This window comes from Lactuca serriola, chromosome 8 (assembly GCF_051521515.1).
Source record: "Lactuca serriola cultivar US96UC23 chromosome 8, Lser_US96UC23_V15, whole genome shotgun sequence".
Lineage (NCBI taxonomy): Eukaryota > Viridiplantae > Streptophyta > Magnoliopsida > Asterales > Asteraceae > Lactuca > Lactuca serriola.
In genome coordinates this window covers 145060285-145079499 of record NC_136415.1, presented here as the reverse complement: position 1 = coordinate 145079499, position 19215 = coordinate 145060285, and the positions used below count along the sequence as shown (strand labels likewise).

Here is a 19215-nt window from a genome sequence, read left to right as displayed (position 1 = left end):
GTTTAAAGGAATATACAGGCTTTCAAATGTATAGAAATACTAAATACAAGCACACATATTTTTAAAATGTATTTATATCTATAAAAATATCTTTATACATTTAAAATTGTATGTATAAAATATGTTTATATGTTTAATAACATATTAAAAATATATTATAACAACAACAACAACAACAACAACAACAACAACAATAATAATAATAATAATAATAATCTAAGTAATAGTAAATCTAAACATCTTTGAAAACTTAAAAGTAAATTCGAACATTTTGAAAACTTAAGGGTTTTACTAGCATCATGTAACCGGTAGGTTACCTGAAACCGGTTAAAAATGTATGAATGAACAAATTAAACAAAACATCCAGTTTTACTGGACCTAAAACATGCCAATGGTAAAACAGACATTTTTTGGAAAACCTAAAGGTTTTTATGTCATTTGCCCTTTGTTTTAACATAAAATAGCAAGTTACTTTTATTTTTAACTCAAAACGACAGTATACGTCATAAGTAAGTTTTAATGCTAATAATATTTGACAATAAATTATGTTTCTTTGCTACTTAAAGTAGGTATTAAATCCTTATTTCAGTAAAATCTTAATGGAAAATTTGGTTTTACAAATGTTTAATATTCACACTTTCTATTTAATCTACAAGTAATATTGGAAACCGTATGCTTATTCCAAAAATGTTTTTGATACCTTTAGATAAAAAGATTATTTTCACATTTCAAAAAAGACTTTTTTCCATTAGTTGTATGTTTTGCGATAACAATAAATAAGAGTCAATGATGACCGGCATCAAAGGTAGTGTTGTTTTTTAAACAACCAGTGTTCACTCATGAGTATTTGTGTCTAGACTTAAAAGTAGAGATGAATTAAAAATCTAGGGTTACTTGATCACGATTCCAATCTGATTGCGGAAATCATAAATTGACCATTAAGTACGTGGCAAAGATCTTCCATGATGAGAAGAACCTTATAAGTAAAATAATGGTAATTTTAATTAAGTTCGTTTTACGTTCTTTTTGAATTTAGAGTGTATCACTAAGGGCGTGTTTGGCACGGAGTTTTTGGAAGCGTTTGGGAGCTTCTAGCTTTTAGCTTTTGACAAAACGCTCTGATTTAAATAAAAAGCTTCGTTTGGCAGTACGAGCGTTTAGCTTTTAGTTTTAACAAAACGCTCCGATTTTAAAAGCTACTTCATGTAGCTTTTAACAAAACACTCCGGAGCTTTTGAAATCAATTTCCATAATTACCCTTATAAATATATTTATATATTTTTTTATTTTTAATCAATTGTCATTTTATGTAATTTTATATATTTCAAAAGCTTCCAGCTACTTTTGCCAAACATTCATATAACAAATAAAAGCTACAGCTTCCCGCTATCAGCTACCAGCTACCCGCTACCAGCTACCCGCTACCAGGTAACCGCTACCCGCTTCCAGCTAACAACTACTTTTGCCAAACACGCCCTTAGGGCGTGTTTGGCTTAGCTTTTAAAAGCTCAAAAGTTCTTTTCCAAAAAGTTACAAAAAGTCAGGAAATCCTATTTCCTGACTTTTCCAAAAAGATGTTTTTCCTTGTATTAAAACTCCAAAAGTTACTAGTTTGCCAAATATTTTTTTGTATTTTTTCTTTTACAAAAAGGACTTTTGGCTGTGAAAAGCTAAGTCAAACACCCCCTAAATTGTTATATATATATATATATATATATATATATATATATATATATATATATATATATATATATAAGAAAAATAAAACAATATGGGCGTGTTTGGCATAGAGCTTTTGGAAACGTTTGAGAGCTTCTAGCTTTTAACTTTTGATAAAACGCTCTAGTTTAAACAAAAAGCTTCGTTTGGCGGTACGAGCGTTTAACTTTTAGTTTTAACAAAATGCTCCGATTCTAAAAGCTACTTCATGTAGCTTTTGAAATCAATTTCCATAATTACCCTTAAAAATATATTTATATATTTATTTATTTATAATTAATTGTATTTTTATGTAATTTTATCAATTTCAAAAGTTTTCAGCTACTTTTGTCAAACATTCATATAACAAATAAAAGCTACAGCTTCCCACTACCAGCTACCTGCTACACGCTACCAGCTAACCGCTTCCAGCTAAAAGCTATTTTTGCCAAACACACCCTAAATGTATAATCACAGAAGAATCATTTTTTGGATTGACATGATCTTAATAAGGTTAAATAGAATAATATCGTCGGCATTAATGGCATATATCGATCACTAAATGTATATCGCTGGAGAAGACACCGGTTACGTGTTTCATGTTTCTATTTTACTGATTGTATTACTGGGCCAAAGCCCATTTATAACTCAAGATTTAGTTGCCTTCAATGGTGGGTTAAGCCCACTGTACTTAGTCAAATAAAAATACAAAAAATGTTTGTAATTTTATCAAGATTTTAAAGTTACATGTTATCCTAAAATCTTATAATGTTCCAAGGTTATTTCGAAGTCTATGAACATTAGAATTTACATACGATCAAAATTTTATTTAATAAATCAAAACAATAAAGTTCCATATATCTAATTAGATTTGAATTGATTCTGGAAATCTGCTACGCTAGTAATTTAGTATTAAAGATTGTATACTGATTAAATTTCAAGTAATAATCTTGATGTTTTTAAGGAAATTATTCAAATTAGTTTTAATTATTAAATATTTAAAGTATCTATAATAAGAGTTTTTTAATAATTTATTACTTTTTTTATTGATCACTTCAAACCATTTAAGCATATTGAGAAGATATTGGATAATATAATTTTATACTTAATATATCTCACGTCTAACCCATATTTTTCTAATTATACTTTACTAGTTGTGAGACCCGTATAATATACGGGTTGATTAAAACAAAATGTTAAGTACGAACGATTAAATAGAAATTTTATTTGAATTTGAAATTGAAATAAGTGAAAACTATGAGAAAAAAACATGCAAAGAATAAATTAATTAAAATTATGTGTTTAGTGTACTAAACTGGTTAATTATAACAAAATATTAAACATAAAGGTTTAAACTGTAAATTTATTTGGAATTGAATTTGAAATTTAAAATTTAAAATTTAAAATTTAAAATTTGATAGTCATTATGGTAGTTTTAATTTATGGAAAGTAAATTAATGATATATTGAAAATGAAAATTAAAGTAATGACAAGTGGAAAATAAATATATCTCAAATTATGACAAAATGACATGTGACTAATCTTATGAGAGAAGGACATGTGGCAAAGTCATTTTCATTTATTAGAGTAGACTAGTTTATAACCCGTGAAAACTACGGTTATAAAATTAATTAAACTTTCATATTAAAAAATCAAAATTATTAATCAGTTATTTTAAATAAATTATTACTTAAGATATATTTTTTTAGTTATATAAAATTATAATCGGTGATTTAAATAAATACGTGAAGTTATATCACCTTATAAGCTGTATTAATTTTATTTTATTTTTTATTCTAGTGTTATTAATTTAATATAATTATAGTGAAAAAAATTGAAATTTGAAATTTAAATGGAGAATCAATTACTAATTTAATGTAATTGGAATGAGAAATTTAAATTCTGAAATTTGAAATTGATAATTAATAGATTGACAAATGGCATGATAAGTGACATCTTCTCTAATAAATGAAGTTTTTTTTACACTTATCGCACTCTCATTCAATTTGTCAAATATCGTTTTGTGGTTATTTTGAATTAATTTTTTTTTTCCAAATATCATTTTATGAGTTTTTTTTTTCTATTTTATTAAATTCAACATAATATTTTAATGTAATAATTGTAATAAATATCTTCTCTAATAAATGAAGGTTTTTTTTGTCACTTGTCACACTTTCATTCAATTTGACAAATGTCATTTTGTGGTTATTTTCAATTAATTTTTTTTTTCCAAATATCATTTTATGAGTTTTTTCTATTTTATTAAATTCCACATAATATTTTAATGTAATAATTGTAATAAATATAGTAATAAATGAATATTAATTTCATTAATAAACTTACCTTTTTAATTTCAAAATTCTCAAAATTAAAGTTTATTAGTTTCTTTTCTTTATTTAAATGATTTGTTTAAATTTAAAAGTTAAAAAACATTTTCATTATAATAATTTTTTATTTTACTTATTTTCTTATAAATTCAAAGTTTTTAAATATTTTGGCCTTTATATTTAACTTTTTTATTTTAAATTAACCCATTTAATACATGTGTCTCACAACTAGTATAATATTAATGATGAGTTCTAATAATATGATACATGTCAATATGAGAATAGACCTATTCGTTTATTAGCATAAAAATAAAAGATTATTAGCATAGGCCATGTCGTGGCAATCTCACGACAAACCAATCATGAGAAACCCTACCATCACATCGTGGTGAGCATACCACCATGCCGTGGTAACTGTTCTGGACATCTTAATGGATTAAGCCGTTAATCCAGTAAATCTTATACTCATCCTTTCTAGAAGGTGTAACGACCCAAAAATCACAACCAAAAATTTCCTTTAAAAACATTACTAAAACCATATTTATAAAACCATAACATAAGTCATAACATAAATTCGGAGTATTAATTCAAAACATGTTCTTATTATCAGAGTAAACATCCCAGGTTGACTAACTATGGTGTGTGTCATGCGATCACCCCGAGCTCTTCCCTCCGCCACCAGAAGTACTTGAAACCAAAACTGTAACTGTAAGCACGAAGCTTAGTGAGTTCCCCAACCTACCACATACCATACACATAACTGTATACTGCAAGTATTGAGCCTCGCCCATTACCTTGGGCCTCGCCCGCTACAACAGGCCCCGCCTGCTCCAAGCCTCGCCTGGCTTCGAGCCTCGCTCGGTGTAAAGATATGTTTCTCTTAGGCCCCGCCTGTCTCTGGGCCCCGTCCGGTAAACATATACAAACATATAACATATCGCATAACACATAAACTATAACTACTTTACTACATTCCTGTACTAAGGCCTCGCCTATCTTGGGCCCCGCCCCTGTCCTGCTACTGATGAGTCATGGAGCCCCGTCCACACTCCTGCTGATAGTGAGATACGGGCCCAGCCCACACTCACTCCTTTCCTAACTCGGGCCTCGCCCCTGCTCAACTACTAATGAAATATGGAACCCCATCCATACTCTGCTAATGGTGAGATAAGAGACCTCGCCCACACTCACCTCCCTACCAGGCACATACAAGTATCACACAGACAACAAGTATATACTCTATCATGCAAACCATTCCTTGGGCACCTGCCCGACATTGGACCTTGGTCCTGAATATCATACTAGCAAACAGTGCCTAGGGCTAACCCCTTGGGTCTTCCTACTCATAACTATATGGGCGGGCATTGTGGCCGTAGACCCATTCACACAAAGGGAAAACTCATGTGTACTGTTGAACTCTGCTGATAACCCTCTGGCTGCTTTCTTACAACTCTCCGAACTGTTGCTCTTTTAGCTCCCCGAGCTACCAATACCAATAACAACTCTTAGCCTAACTGTCCTCCCGAAGTCAACGAGGTTAACTCTAGTCAAGGTCCTTCTCAAGGTCACAGTCAAAGGTCAGAGTCAACTTCCAGTTGACTCGACTCGCCGAGTTGTTCTACCAACTCGTCGAGTCCATGCTCCTCAAATCTCAAACCAACCTCGACTCCGCTCGTCGAGTTTAGCAACAACTCGACGGGTTCCCCTTCAACTAAACATTCGGGACCATCTTCAACCGACTCGCCGAGTTGTAGAACAACTTGTCGAATTCATCTTCATAAGCTAGGGAGATTTCCTTGGACTCGCTGATTTCCTCTTTGAACTCGTCGAGTACCATGATCTTCATGTCCATTACAGACACAAACTGGCTGAGTCCTTCTCTAACCCCAATCACTGATCCGACTCATAAACAGAAGGGTTTGGGTTTGCGGCCCGACTCGTCGAGTCCATGAACTGACTCGCCGAGTCCATCTTGTGACATCTTTATTCTGCCGATTCCATTCCATCCCAACACCTCCAACTCATAGATCTGGACTCCTTATGCTAGCATTACATGTAAAGTTGCTAACTTTACGTGAATCCAAGGTGCTATGAGGCTAGAACACTTAATCCAAGCTACAATGAAGGCCTAGGTCATGAAATGGAGCCATGGTTGGGTAAAGCTGCCCTCTCAGAGCTTCTAAAGCTCAGAAATGCTTAGATCTTAAGTCCCTTTCGTCCTCAATGGCTCAATACTCAGATTAACCTTGGAAATGGTCCAAATGTGACCAAATCCATGCTATAAAGGGGATCTAAATGATTATCAGTCAAGGTATAAGCTTTTTACCTCTAAATGGTCTGAAATGCTACCCCAACTCTAGATCTATAGCTTCTTCTTGCACCACCAAGGTCATTCTTCCTTCTCTAAGCTTTAATTCCCTCTCAAGGCAAGAACTAGCTCAACAATGGAGTTGGGTGGCTAGGGTTTCGAGTTTTGGCCAATAGGGGCCGTAAATGAGCCCTAGGGAAGAGAATGAGATGCTTAAATAGGGTACCAAGTCTCAAAATTAGGGCTTCCTAACCCAGACCTGACTCGTCGAGTCGGTCACTTAATCTGCGACACGGAGCCCGCTTCGACTCGCCGAGTCATTCCTTGGACTCGACGAGTTGACCCCCCTTTGACTTAGGGTTTTCCTTTCCTTTCTTAGCCTTTCTGATTCTGGGTGTTACAGAAGGCTTCTTTACACTCATAACCATCATAAAACCTTACTTTATGCACATGCATGTCTAATGCATGTCATACATTCAACTACTCAAGTTAGGTCAAAGTGAGAAGAATGAGCTCAAAATCCCAAGCATGAAACCACAAATTCAAAATACTTCATATCTATAACATATGACCACATTGATACCTCAAGGATCCATAAAGTTTCCAACATTATGGAATCCATCCACTCCAAACAACACAAACTTGAACAAATATGCTCAAAAAACTATATCTAGAAGAGTTGGAGAAAAAGATAGGAACTTGTGGACTTACAAAGATCCAAGCTATCCACAACAAGACAGTGAAGAACTTTGCTTGATGGTAGTGAAGACCATAAAACACCACAATAAGATTTAAGATGAACACAAAGGGGCTAGGGTTTGAATAAGGGCTTAAGGGAGTAATGGAGGCTGAGGGTGAGTAAACCATAGCCATCACACCCTTTAAATAGGGCTTTCGGCCCGAAAATTAGCTTTTTGCACTCTAGTTCTTACCACGTCGTGGCCAAGACCTTTTCATATCATGGTAATTAAAAGATGTGCGTTTTTCATCAGCTATGACCACGTCGTGGTGCTCATTCACCACCACGTTGTGGTCACCAAAACACCATATTTTGAAGGTCTAAAATGATCAATTCTCAAAAGAAGTATACCTGGAATGGGTGTTACACATTTGGTATCGGCATGGCAAATAATGTTGACTTTTATACCTCGTTCCTGATCAGGTTAATGGAAGCTCTCATAGAGGGTAGGGAAGTATCGTTCATAACCAATATGGATGACGTCATTAGTTCTTGTATAAGTCAGGTATTCCCTAATTTTTATCATGGGTATTGTTGTAAGAGTATGTTCATGTATTTGCGAACAAGAATTAGTAGAAAGAAACAATTGGAACATTTGTTCTTCCATGCATGCAAATCATATACCATGTATGCTTAGGACAAGGGCTTTATGATGGTAGAAATCATCTCTAGCTTATGAATCAAGACTCCTTTATGGATGTGTAAGCATTGACATCCTCTAGGAATTGGGGATTCCTTCATTCTTAAGGATAATCAACTTTCTTGGGTTTAATTGCTTCAATTGAATCCTTGATTTTGATTAAGAAGGTGTTTTGTGGGCTTTCCCAACCTCCATACTACCTATGAGGAATCTTGGCATATCATGCTTCATGATTGCTATAACCAATTTAGGATGAATCATAAGCTTCATATTGAATCTTAATGATAAACACACAAATGTTCATTGTGTTGAATTGCATTGGTTAACCTGTTCACTCCAATATTTGAGCATCTCACCATCTTGCTTAATTGCAAGCTTTTTAGTTATTCAAGTCTTTTAGTTTTCAAGCAATCACAAAACCCTCCTTTTTAGTTTAATTGTAGTTAGTTAGTTTTATTACACTAGTTCTATTGGGTTGTATTGGTGATTAAATACAATAATTTTCCCGAGAATCAATACCCCTTTTTACCATTATATTACGTTTTATTTCCAAACAAATGGTGTAATTTGCTTGGTGGACTTGACATCCCACCAATTGCAGACTTGTTATTCGTATTCCGGATATGATCTACGTATTACATAATACAAATAATTGTTTGTAAACTTAAATGCAAGTAACTTAACGAGTAAAACTGATATGGTTTGATGAATCCATGGTAAAACCTCTGTTTAAAATGCGGGATCACGAGCTTCGAAATTTCAAAATTCGGAATGTTTATTCCATATTTTTGGTTATGGGGCCTATATATATATATATATATATATATATATATATATATATATATATATATATATATATATATATATATATATATAACGTTGAGCTACAATAGTAGGCTTGACCTGTTTTTGTCATATCTGGAATCGTCATTCTGGACACAATGGTTATTTTTTAAGAAAAAAAGTTATTTTGGTAACTATAAACTAAAATGTAGTTAGATTACTCAATTTCCCAATAAATAAATGAGTTTATAAAACATTTTAGATAGATGAAGATATTAGTTCATTTTTTTAAATGTTAACCATTGGAGATGTTAAGATTAATGGATTGATGAGTGGTATCATTAGATTATCCGGAGTGGAAGTCGTGGTTGGGGGAGTTGTGTCGTGAACATCACCCCAAAGGCGGCATGATGGGGCCTGGTCATGGTTAGTCATGGTCTCTCTCTCTCTCTCTCATCATTTTTATATAAAATCCCACGAAAATCATTTTCAACTCCAACTCACACTAAAAACAAATTTTAATAATATAACTATAAAATAATATTTTCTATAACATTGTGTGATTTAATTTAAATAAGTTTTAAGATAATATATAAATTATTATTAATAATAGTATTAAACTAGATTATGACCCGCGTTAAACGCGGAGAATATAAATTAGATACACATCACATTAATAGATGGTATTGTTTTAGGTGAAATTTTAATAAAAAATGTTAGTTAGATTCATTTTGAGTTTTGAACCAAACTTATTAAATAAAAATATTTAATATTTATATTAGAGCGATTTGGTGTTTTAATACGGTAATTTTTAACATAAATGATCCTCGTGATATTTGTTTTATCACAACATGATGCGACTCATTGATTAAGACATGTTGTGAAGTAGTTTTATGAATTGACATTGTTCGATATACAAACCCCCATGGAGGCTCATATGACACTTTTCATATTGGTCATATAAAACAAAAAGTAACAAAAAGTTGTTATATGTACCAGCAACGTTCAATTTTGTAAAGAAATTTGATAAACATTACAATTAAAGTGCATTGTCATAGCCATAAACATCAAACTCAGACATTGTAGTTTGGTCAATTTCTGAAGTATCTTTTCCTTATAAGAATAAAATATGATATTTCAGGCTACACCTAATCAGATATACATATCTTTCGATCAAAGAAATTATTACAAAAAAGCCTTGTTATGAACAAAAATATAATATTATTTTCATAATTTTCCAAAGGTTAACACTAATAAATAATAATGAACTTTCAAAAATCTTACAATTTGGTCACTGTATCTAACTAACAAATAAATTTCAGTTTAGAGGATTGATTCAAGAAGTACATCCATGACTTCTTGTAGCTGAATTTGGGGGAATGCTAAGACCTATTAAGATATGTGGGAATGGTCTATAAGACTACGGTTGGTTTCTGGAGGACAATACAAATTCCAAATGTTATCACGTATCTTTCCTCTAGTAGATTGATTAATTTTGTATGATATCTCAACAGGAATATAGTAATAACAGATAATAAGAACAGAGTAAATGCATGAAATTAGAGAAGAAAAAGGAGACAGAGTAAAGAAAAAACTTGGAAAAAAAGAAATGGAGAAGAAGACCATTGAAGAAGAGCATTATAAATCGTACGACTCAATCCAAAATCGTAAGAATAAAAAATTCAATGTAATTCTCTTTTCTCTCTCTCTCTCTCTCTCTATATATATATATATATATATATATATATATATATATATATATATATATAGTATTTTTGAATAAAGAAATCATTATCTTCCAAAAACTTGGGATCCTAAAATATCAACTTGGAGATTTTCGACTATTCATCTGGAAAAAAAGATATCAGCTATATTGATTCAAAATTTCAAATTAATTAACTTGCTTATTTAATGGGTTTTAAAATTCAAAGCATTATCTCAAATTGATTCATTTACGTGAGATATTATGGGAAATAAATTATGAATAATATTGACTTTAATTTTTACTCACAAATATTTTGTTGATTTAATGGGATTAGATTAGATTTTGTGGGTTAATAACCAAATTATTGGTATGCTTATTTAATGAGTTTTTTCAAAAAGAAAAATAATAACTAAACGGGTTTGAATTTTAAAGCCAAAAACTATAAATAAGGGAGTTAAATTAGAAACAATAAACAATATTAATTATAAAATTTGATATCTCGTATATAAATAGAATAATATGCTTCAGTTGATAACATAATTGTTAAATTTAAAGATTCTATAATTAAATGTACTTGTGTTTGATATTTATTTGTGGAAGATGATGTCAACAATTTGATCTAAGGTTAGAAAACATATGATTGAAATACAATTAAGGGTTCTGATTGCTTCATTGGTGAATTAAGGGTTATCTTCTAATAATATTTAGATATGAATAAAACTAATATGCTTAAAGTAGATTGATTAATTTTTTTCATGACCTCTCAACATTAATACACTAATAACATGTAACAAGAAGAGAGAGTAAATGCAAGAAATTGGAGAATAATAAGGAGAACAAAGTAAAGAAAGAACCTAGAAAAAAGAAGTGAAGAAGAAAATTGCTAAAGAAGAACATTGTAAATTGTAGGACTTAATCAAAAATCATAAGAATAACAACTTCAATGTAATCGTATATATAGGGTGTTTTTGAATAATCAAATCATTATCTTCTAAAAAAATAGGATCCTAAGATATCATTGTGCAGATTTCTGGCTATTAATCTAGAAAAAAATCAGTTATATTGATTCAAATTTACAAATTAATTGACTTGCTTATTTTATGAGTTTTAAAATTCAAATCATTATCTCAAATCGATTCATTTTATGTGGGATATTCTGTGAGATAAATTATGAATGATAGTGACTTTAATTTTGACTCTCAAATATTTTGCAGATTTAATTGGATTCGATTAGATTTTATAGGTTAATAACCAAATTAATGATTTGCTTATTTAAAGAGTTATTTAAAAAAAAACAGATTTAAAATTTGAAGCCAAAAGCTATAAATAAGGGAGTTAAATTAGAAACAATATTAATTATAGAAATTGATATCTTCTACATAAATAGAATGATATGTTTCAATTGACAACATAATTGTTGAATTTAAAGATTATATAATTAAATGTAATCGTGTTTGAATTCTATTTGGGAAAGATGATGTCATCAATTTGATCTAATGGTAAAAAACATATGACTGAAATATAATCAAAGGCCCTGATTGGTTTATTGGTGAATTAAATGTTCTCTTTTAATAATATTTAAAGATAACTAAATAATTGATTTTACAATTTATAAGATGAAAATTACATTTTAAAATTAAATTGAAAATATTATAAAACTATATAAAAAGCATTACAATTATTCAACATTCCAATATAAAATAAATATAAACTAGTGTGAGTTAATATACTCACACCATAAATGTTCAAGTAACACATTTCGAAGTTTGTTGTGAACATTCTTATCTTTGATGTTTTTATATATGTCGATTAAGAAATTCTTGAAATCATACATTAACATCAACCATCATTTCAACCTTAACTGTCATTTCGTGAGTATATTCAAAATGAGCAAAATCGGATAATAAAGAAAAAAACAAAAGAGTCTCAGCAAGATTAAAAATGTTCAGGGATCTCAATGACAAAGATTTCAATATCAAAGATCTAAATATCGATCATCCCAAAACCAGTCACATCAATATTAAGGATCCGGAGAAGATCACGAAGAAGGATATCAAGATCAAGACCAACGATCTCAAAGTTATAACCGGTACCTTAAATACCTTGGAGGAACGTGGAATGATCTTCACAATCTGTAGATTTGTATTTTATTTATGGTTTTTATTTACCAAATGTGTTTCTTAAGTTTGAAGTTTAAATATATATTGAAGTTTGTTATCTAATGAAATCATTTTGTATTAACTATTTGATTGTGTTAAATCATAAAAACTACAAAATATATAAGTTAGCCTTTTTATTCATATCATAAGATTACCTGGTGTAGGACATACATAAGAAATACTTTAATATTTATGACTATTCCTAGAAAAATCAACCTTTTTTCTCATAGTTTTATAGTTTTCTAAAATTTAAATCAAATATGAATTGTCATAAATATTAAAGTATTTCAACTATTTTTCTTTTGAGAGTTAGATTACCCGTATTTTTTTTGTAAAAGATAAAATCAAATACTATTCAAACACATGTTAGATAATTGAAATTACACTATTCAAATCAATAAACAAAAGCTACTTATGTTAAACTAAACTATTTGTTTGAATTAAAATGCTAAATACTTAGCTTATATATAAATTAAAAAAGATAATATAGTAGCACACAACAGAGTATTGTGCTTGATTAAACAGAAGCTGAAAAAAGAGTATCCCAAATCTCAGTGAAAACCTCAAAGATCACCCTGTGATGTTCTTCCGAATTCAACGAAATAAAGCACTCCAACAAATCTTCAAGATCTTCTGCTCCAAATATCTGTTTCTCCACAATCATTTCCACCATTGATACCCTGAAATCTTCATGTGGATTACTCGATTTCTTCACCACTGCAAAACTATCTTTCACCAACTTCCCACTCTTCTCCAATGGTGTTTCATCGGAAATCCTTTGACTCTTACACCCACAGCTGTTTCCGTCTCCGTCTCCGTCTCCGTCGCCACAGGTTCTCTTTGATTTCTTCTTGGACTTCCGTTGAGCTCTGTATTTACGAAAAGAACCCGATGAGTCGGAAGAGAATGAACGGGATGAAAACAAAACGGTTTCGTCGTCACTTTCGTCTTCTTCATCACTGCTACGCCAACCGTAGTAGTAATTATCTGTTGTGGACGAGAAATCTTCCACTTTTTTAGGTTTCCTGTAATGGGGTTTCTTTTTTGCAGGTTTCCGGCAGTCTGCGTATGCCGGAAATGAGGCGATTTGGTCGGTGATTTTGGGGTGGAAAAGATTGGTTTTTGGTTCATCATCGACATGACATTTGGTTTTACAGAAGGATTTAGGTTTGGGAGAGAAAAGATCGATGAGTTGCCGGTGATGTTGGTTTTCCGGAAAGAAAAAAGGTTGATCGGATACGTCGGAGGTGTGCTTCGACCGGCATGTTTGGAACATTTTAGAGATTTTTAGCTTCAAGCGGTTCTCCATTGAGAGAGAGCGAGAGAGAGATGAATGAGAGGTGAACTGGAAATATTTAAATATAAAAAGGTGAAAACGATCACATTTCAAAGAACTTAAGGTTTCACTTGATGGCTTATAAGGAAAGATATGGAGAAATAACCATATATTTTATTTTTATCAATAAAGATCGTGGTATAATTTATTTATTTAATAGAATAATAATGTTTTTATATTCTTTACTTTTAGTATTTTTGTATTTGATTTTTTTGAATAATAATTTTTTATTTTTAATTTATGATAACAAATATATTTATATATTTCCCTATTATAATAACTTAATTAAATTTTATAAAGAATATATTTTAATTTGTTAACTAATACTATTATTTATAAAAAATATTTTTATTTATAAAGTTATATATTATCGAGAACAGATAATACACACCAATTTAAATATATGGTTATTATTATCAATCACAATAAAATACATTGTTTAGATTGATAAAGAATTCTCCAATTTATATTACTATAAATAATGTTATGTCCGGTAAGATTTTTTTTTTTTTTTTTTTTTTTTTTTTTTTTTTTTTTTTTGCTTTTTTTTTTTTAAAAGTAACAAATTTTTTTGATATATTTTTTTACGAACAAAACAATTTAATCGCTACATTAATAAAAATTAACACGATTCTCAAAAAAAATCTCGAAAAAATATTTATATGATTCATTTTTACGATTATTTGTTAATATTTACTAAAGTTGTTATAAAATTAACTTTTTTCAAATTTACTTAAAAATAAATAATGAATATGTTTTTTAGGTTTTTTTTTTCTTATAATCATCTAATGATTTATTTTGTTTGTTTGGTAATATATATATATATATATATATATATATATATATATATATATATATATATATATATATATATATATAGACTTAGGTTCAAATGTTTTCACTATCTATTGTGTGCATATATGATTAATTATGGACCAATCATTTTAGTTATTTTAAAAAGTAATTAATGCATATTAAATGTTGAAGATGTAATTAATATCCATTATATCTTTAACATGTAATATGCATTAATTACTTTCTTAAAATAACTAAAATGATTGGTCCAGAATCAATCATACATGCACACAATAGATAGTGAAAACAAAATAACCTATATATATATATATATATATATATATATATATATATATATATATATATATATATGATTTCTTACCTTTATACCAAAAACTTTATTCTTATTTGATATTGGTTATATAAATAATCAAAAAATAAATAGATAGACATATTCAGATAATCATATATGATTTTTAAAATATACAAAAAATAAAGTTTTTAACATTTTTTATTCATATATGACTACTCGATAATAATATATGGTTATCAAGTAATATTTAAACCTAATAGCCTTTGTAGTTATAAAATTATTTTCTTTTCTTCCTCACACCCAAGTGGGTGGGATGAAGTAAAAGATACCCAATTATCTCATTTGTTTATTTCTTTCAAACACTTCATTTTAAACATATAAATTTTCATTCTTTAATTTGTTTTGTACATGTGATATATCAAAATAATCAAAATAAAGTTATCATGGAAGATAATACAAACATATAATCATTTGTCCATTTTGATTATATTTATGGTTCAAAATTAGTGCTGAAAAAATGAAAAAAAATCTTTTTAGAGATAAGTTTAAATCAATTTTCTAGTAGATTCAACAAAAGAGTTTTTAATCTATTGGTATCAGGTGTTGCCTTTTCTCTTTGAAATTAAGGGTTCAAGTCTCATTGAAAACATAGATTGATTTAAAAATAGTTTAGATTTAGATTAATTTGTCATTCAAAAAAAAATAATAGATTCAAGACCGCATCATTTAATTTTATAATGAGATTTTTGGTTTTTGTGAAACCAAAAGTTCTAATACTAATTTATTTTGATGGGATAAAATATATAAAAAAATTATAATTAATTTATCTTACAATATATGTAACTTTGTTAAATATTATATATATATATATATATATATATATTGAAACGGTAAATATAGACTTTACTCTTAAACTATTCATAAAATTCACCTATGTCCATTGTGGGTCTTAGACCCTCAACTTTAATGAGAGAGGACAACATCGAATATCGTTGAGCTACAAATCCTTTGGTCAAAATCATACTATATTATAAAGAAAACATTTTTCCTTTTATTATTTTCATTTGAAACTCACATGCATTTTTTCTTTCACCACATGCATTTGAAACTCCTATGACTTTTTAATTTATTTCTAATAATTATTATAAGTTGGTTAATAAGGTTAAATAAATATCAAATCTAAAGTATAATCATGTACAAATTAAATTTCAATATTAAAATAATATATTTACTTCTACGTATACAATTATGTTTTGTAACTTCTAACATATTATACTTAATTTATTAGTTTTAATATATTCTTGGATGTAAACCATTATCATTTTAAAGATATAATTTTGGAACAATTTGTATAAAGTATTAAATTTTTTAATTTGAATATAACATTACAGGATCAACTTAAATATAAATTTTACTTTAATTTAAACAAACCAATGAATATTTTGTAAATAGTTAAAAGTGATTAATTGTATTGTCTTTCTAATAATGATTATAAGTTGGTTAATAAGGTTAAATAAATATCAAACCTAAAGTGTAATCATAAATATACTAAATTTCAATTTTAAAATAATATATTTACTTCTACTTATAAAGTTATGTTTTTAACTTTTAGCATATTATACTTAATTAATTAGATTTAATATGTTGTTGTATGTAAACCATTATCAGTTTAAAGCTACAACTTTTGAACAGTTTGGACAAAATACTTAAATTGTTAATTTAAATATAATATTACAATGTCAACTTAAATATAAATTTCAGTTCTACTTAAAAAACCAAAGAATATTTTGTAAATAGTTAAATGTGATAAATTGTCGTGATAAATACAAAAAACAAAATTATAATCTCAATTTAACTAAAATATTTCCTAAAGATATTTTTATAATTGTTAAAAGTTTCTAATAAGTAGGTTAAAAAAACTTACAGTAACAATAGTTAAGAAAATAACTCTATATAAATGATTATATTGTTACCTTTAAAATATAAAAACAATGTTTTGATGTTTTAAATAATTATAATGATAGAAATTAAAACTAAAAGCAAATAAATTTTAAAAAATTAATTAACAATAACAACTATAAATAATATTTAACCATATATTATATTTAATTTTATTAATTTGTAACTTGCGGACAGAAGTCATTCAAACGATTAAGATTATGCAGATATAATAGATGTATATATTATCATATGATTCAAAATAATTAATATATTATATCGATTTAATATACGAATTATTATATCAAATTACCAATAACGTTATTGCTATATTAAAAAAACATATATTTGTAATGACTTCAACTATATAGGTGTTTCTGCGCAACGCGCGGATATTCGCCTAGTTTTATACAAAAGCGATGTCTTTTGCGGAATGAGACTTGGACCCTCAACCTTAAAAAAGAGAACAACACAGAATACCGTTGAGTTACAAATCTTTTGGTCAAAATTTTATATAAAAGACGTGTCTTTTACGGAACAATTTTATTTTTATTTTGTGGTTACCGTTATAACGAATAAATATAAATGATTTGGTCAATGATATTATTATGCTTTAGTATATTTTAAAATATTTTGGATATTTTGTAACAATTTAATATTTGTTGTAGATCATATACAAAATAAAACTTTTGAAAAATACACCAGCCTATGTGGAGCAACCCCTTTGTTGGCTATTTGTGTGGGTCCAGCATACGACATATATACATTTAATGTAACCACAATTATTCCTTACATAATTTTGTAGTTTTACTCGCATATGAAAAGTAGTAGTCATTAAAGTTAAAATATCGATTTCAACGTTTAAAATAAACAAAATATTTTCTAAAATTTAAATGTCTACGTATTATATATATATATATATATATATAATATATATATATATATATATATATATATATATATATATATAGGCTTAGGTTATTTTGTTTTTACTAAGTATTGTGTGCCAAAATGCATAGATCTGGACCAATGGCTGAAATTAATCAATGAACATGATTTGAGAGTATGATATTACAATTGGGTAACATGTAACATATAATCACACAATTTTAAGCAAAATAGTATTTTAGATAATTAACTACATTTATAAAAGGAAATTTTCAGATTTTTAGGGATGATTAATTATCTTAATTTAAAAAAATCTGAATTTTTTAGTTAATTCAATTTCAATTTTTTACCGTTTTTATTCTGTCAGAATATTTTTTGTTGGAATGATACTCTATTAGAATTTTATTCTAATAGAATATTATTTTGTTAGAATGATGCTCTTTCAGAATTTTATTCTAATAAAATATTATTGAAGAATAACAAAAATTTTGAATCAGATATTGAAAAATAACAAACATTCTAATATATTCTTATACATCCGAACATAAATACAAATTCATATATATTCTTATAGACCAAAATCTTTATACATTTTAAAATAATTATACATATTCTAAAAGAATATCAAGGTCTTTAATGCCTTATTCCAGCCATTTCTATCACAAATACAACAAAAACTAGTAATTGTTAAAAACATGTTACTTGCAATTAACTATCACTTAATATATTCTGGTAGAATACATATAATACATTCTGACAGAATACATCGATTTTATTCTGGTAGAATACATTTTGATAGAATATATAGAATACATTCAAAGGTATTGTATTTACTGCTAATATAATTTTAGATTTCAAATATACAATAGCGAGGGACAATAGAAATTGGAATTCAAAATCACAAATTGAACCAAAATAATACACAGACAAATTAATTATCTTTTTAAGCAATTACATAAAACATGTGTTGCTAGTAATTCTGACAGAATGCATACCACAAGGTTAAATTCTTTAAATTCTCTTTCAGGCATTTCAAAATGCGACTAATAAAAAAATGATTGTAGCATATTGAAAAAGATAAATTTACCTAAAACCATTCAAATACTCTAATAACGTTTTTGTACTAGCAATAAGTAGTCTAAGCAATAAGTAGTCTAAACTTACCAACAGTTACAAAAGTCTTACTCTGTATATGTAAATAAACAATTGAAGCAAATAGTAAAAAAAAGAACATGTTGATGAAATATGAACACCTCTAATTGCCAATGACATAAAATTAACAAAACACCTCCTGCATAATATTTTTCAATTTGTTTCAACTAATTAAAAAAGACACTTATGTTTACTTATTCTTAGAAACGTATTTTAACTAATATGTTTATCTCAAACAAAATTAAACAACTGTTAAAAAAACTTGTTACGAAGTATCAATTAATCGGAAAAACATATGCAATTATGAATTCAATTGTGAATAAGAAGTTACTTTTAATAAACAAATACTTACGTCAATTACATCTGTTCCATTTTCCTTTTCCCTCTCATTTAAATCTCTTCCATTTTCCTTTTCCCTCTTTGAAATCGGACTC

General features: G+C 28.2%; 1 protein-coding gene across 1 annotated transcript; it reads right to left on the bottom strand.

Moving 5' to 3' along the window:
- Positions 1 to 12771: 12771 nt before the first annotated feature.
- LOC145071241 (uncharacterized) lies at positions 12772 to 13777 on the bottom strand. Its single transcript, XM_079018156.1, has one exon. It carries the CDS (start codon positions 13666 to 13668, stop codon positions 12877 to 12879), a length of 792 nt encoding a protein of 263 aa, XP_078874282.1. The 5' UTR covers positions 13669 to 13777; the 3' UTR covers positions 12772 to 12876.
- Between the last annotated feature and the right edge of the window lie 5438 nt (positions 13778 to 19215).

Excerpts from the sequence above, each read along its gene's own strand:
- LOC145071241 (XM_079018156.1), bottom strand. The coding sequence starts at position 13,668 with ATGGAGAACCGCTTGAAGCTAAAAATCTCTAAAATGTTCCAAACATGC.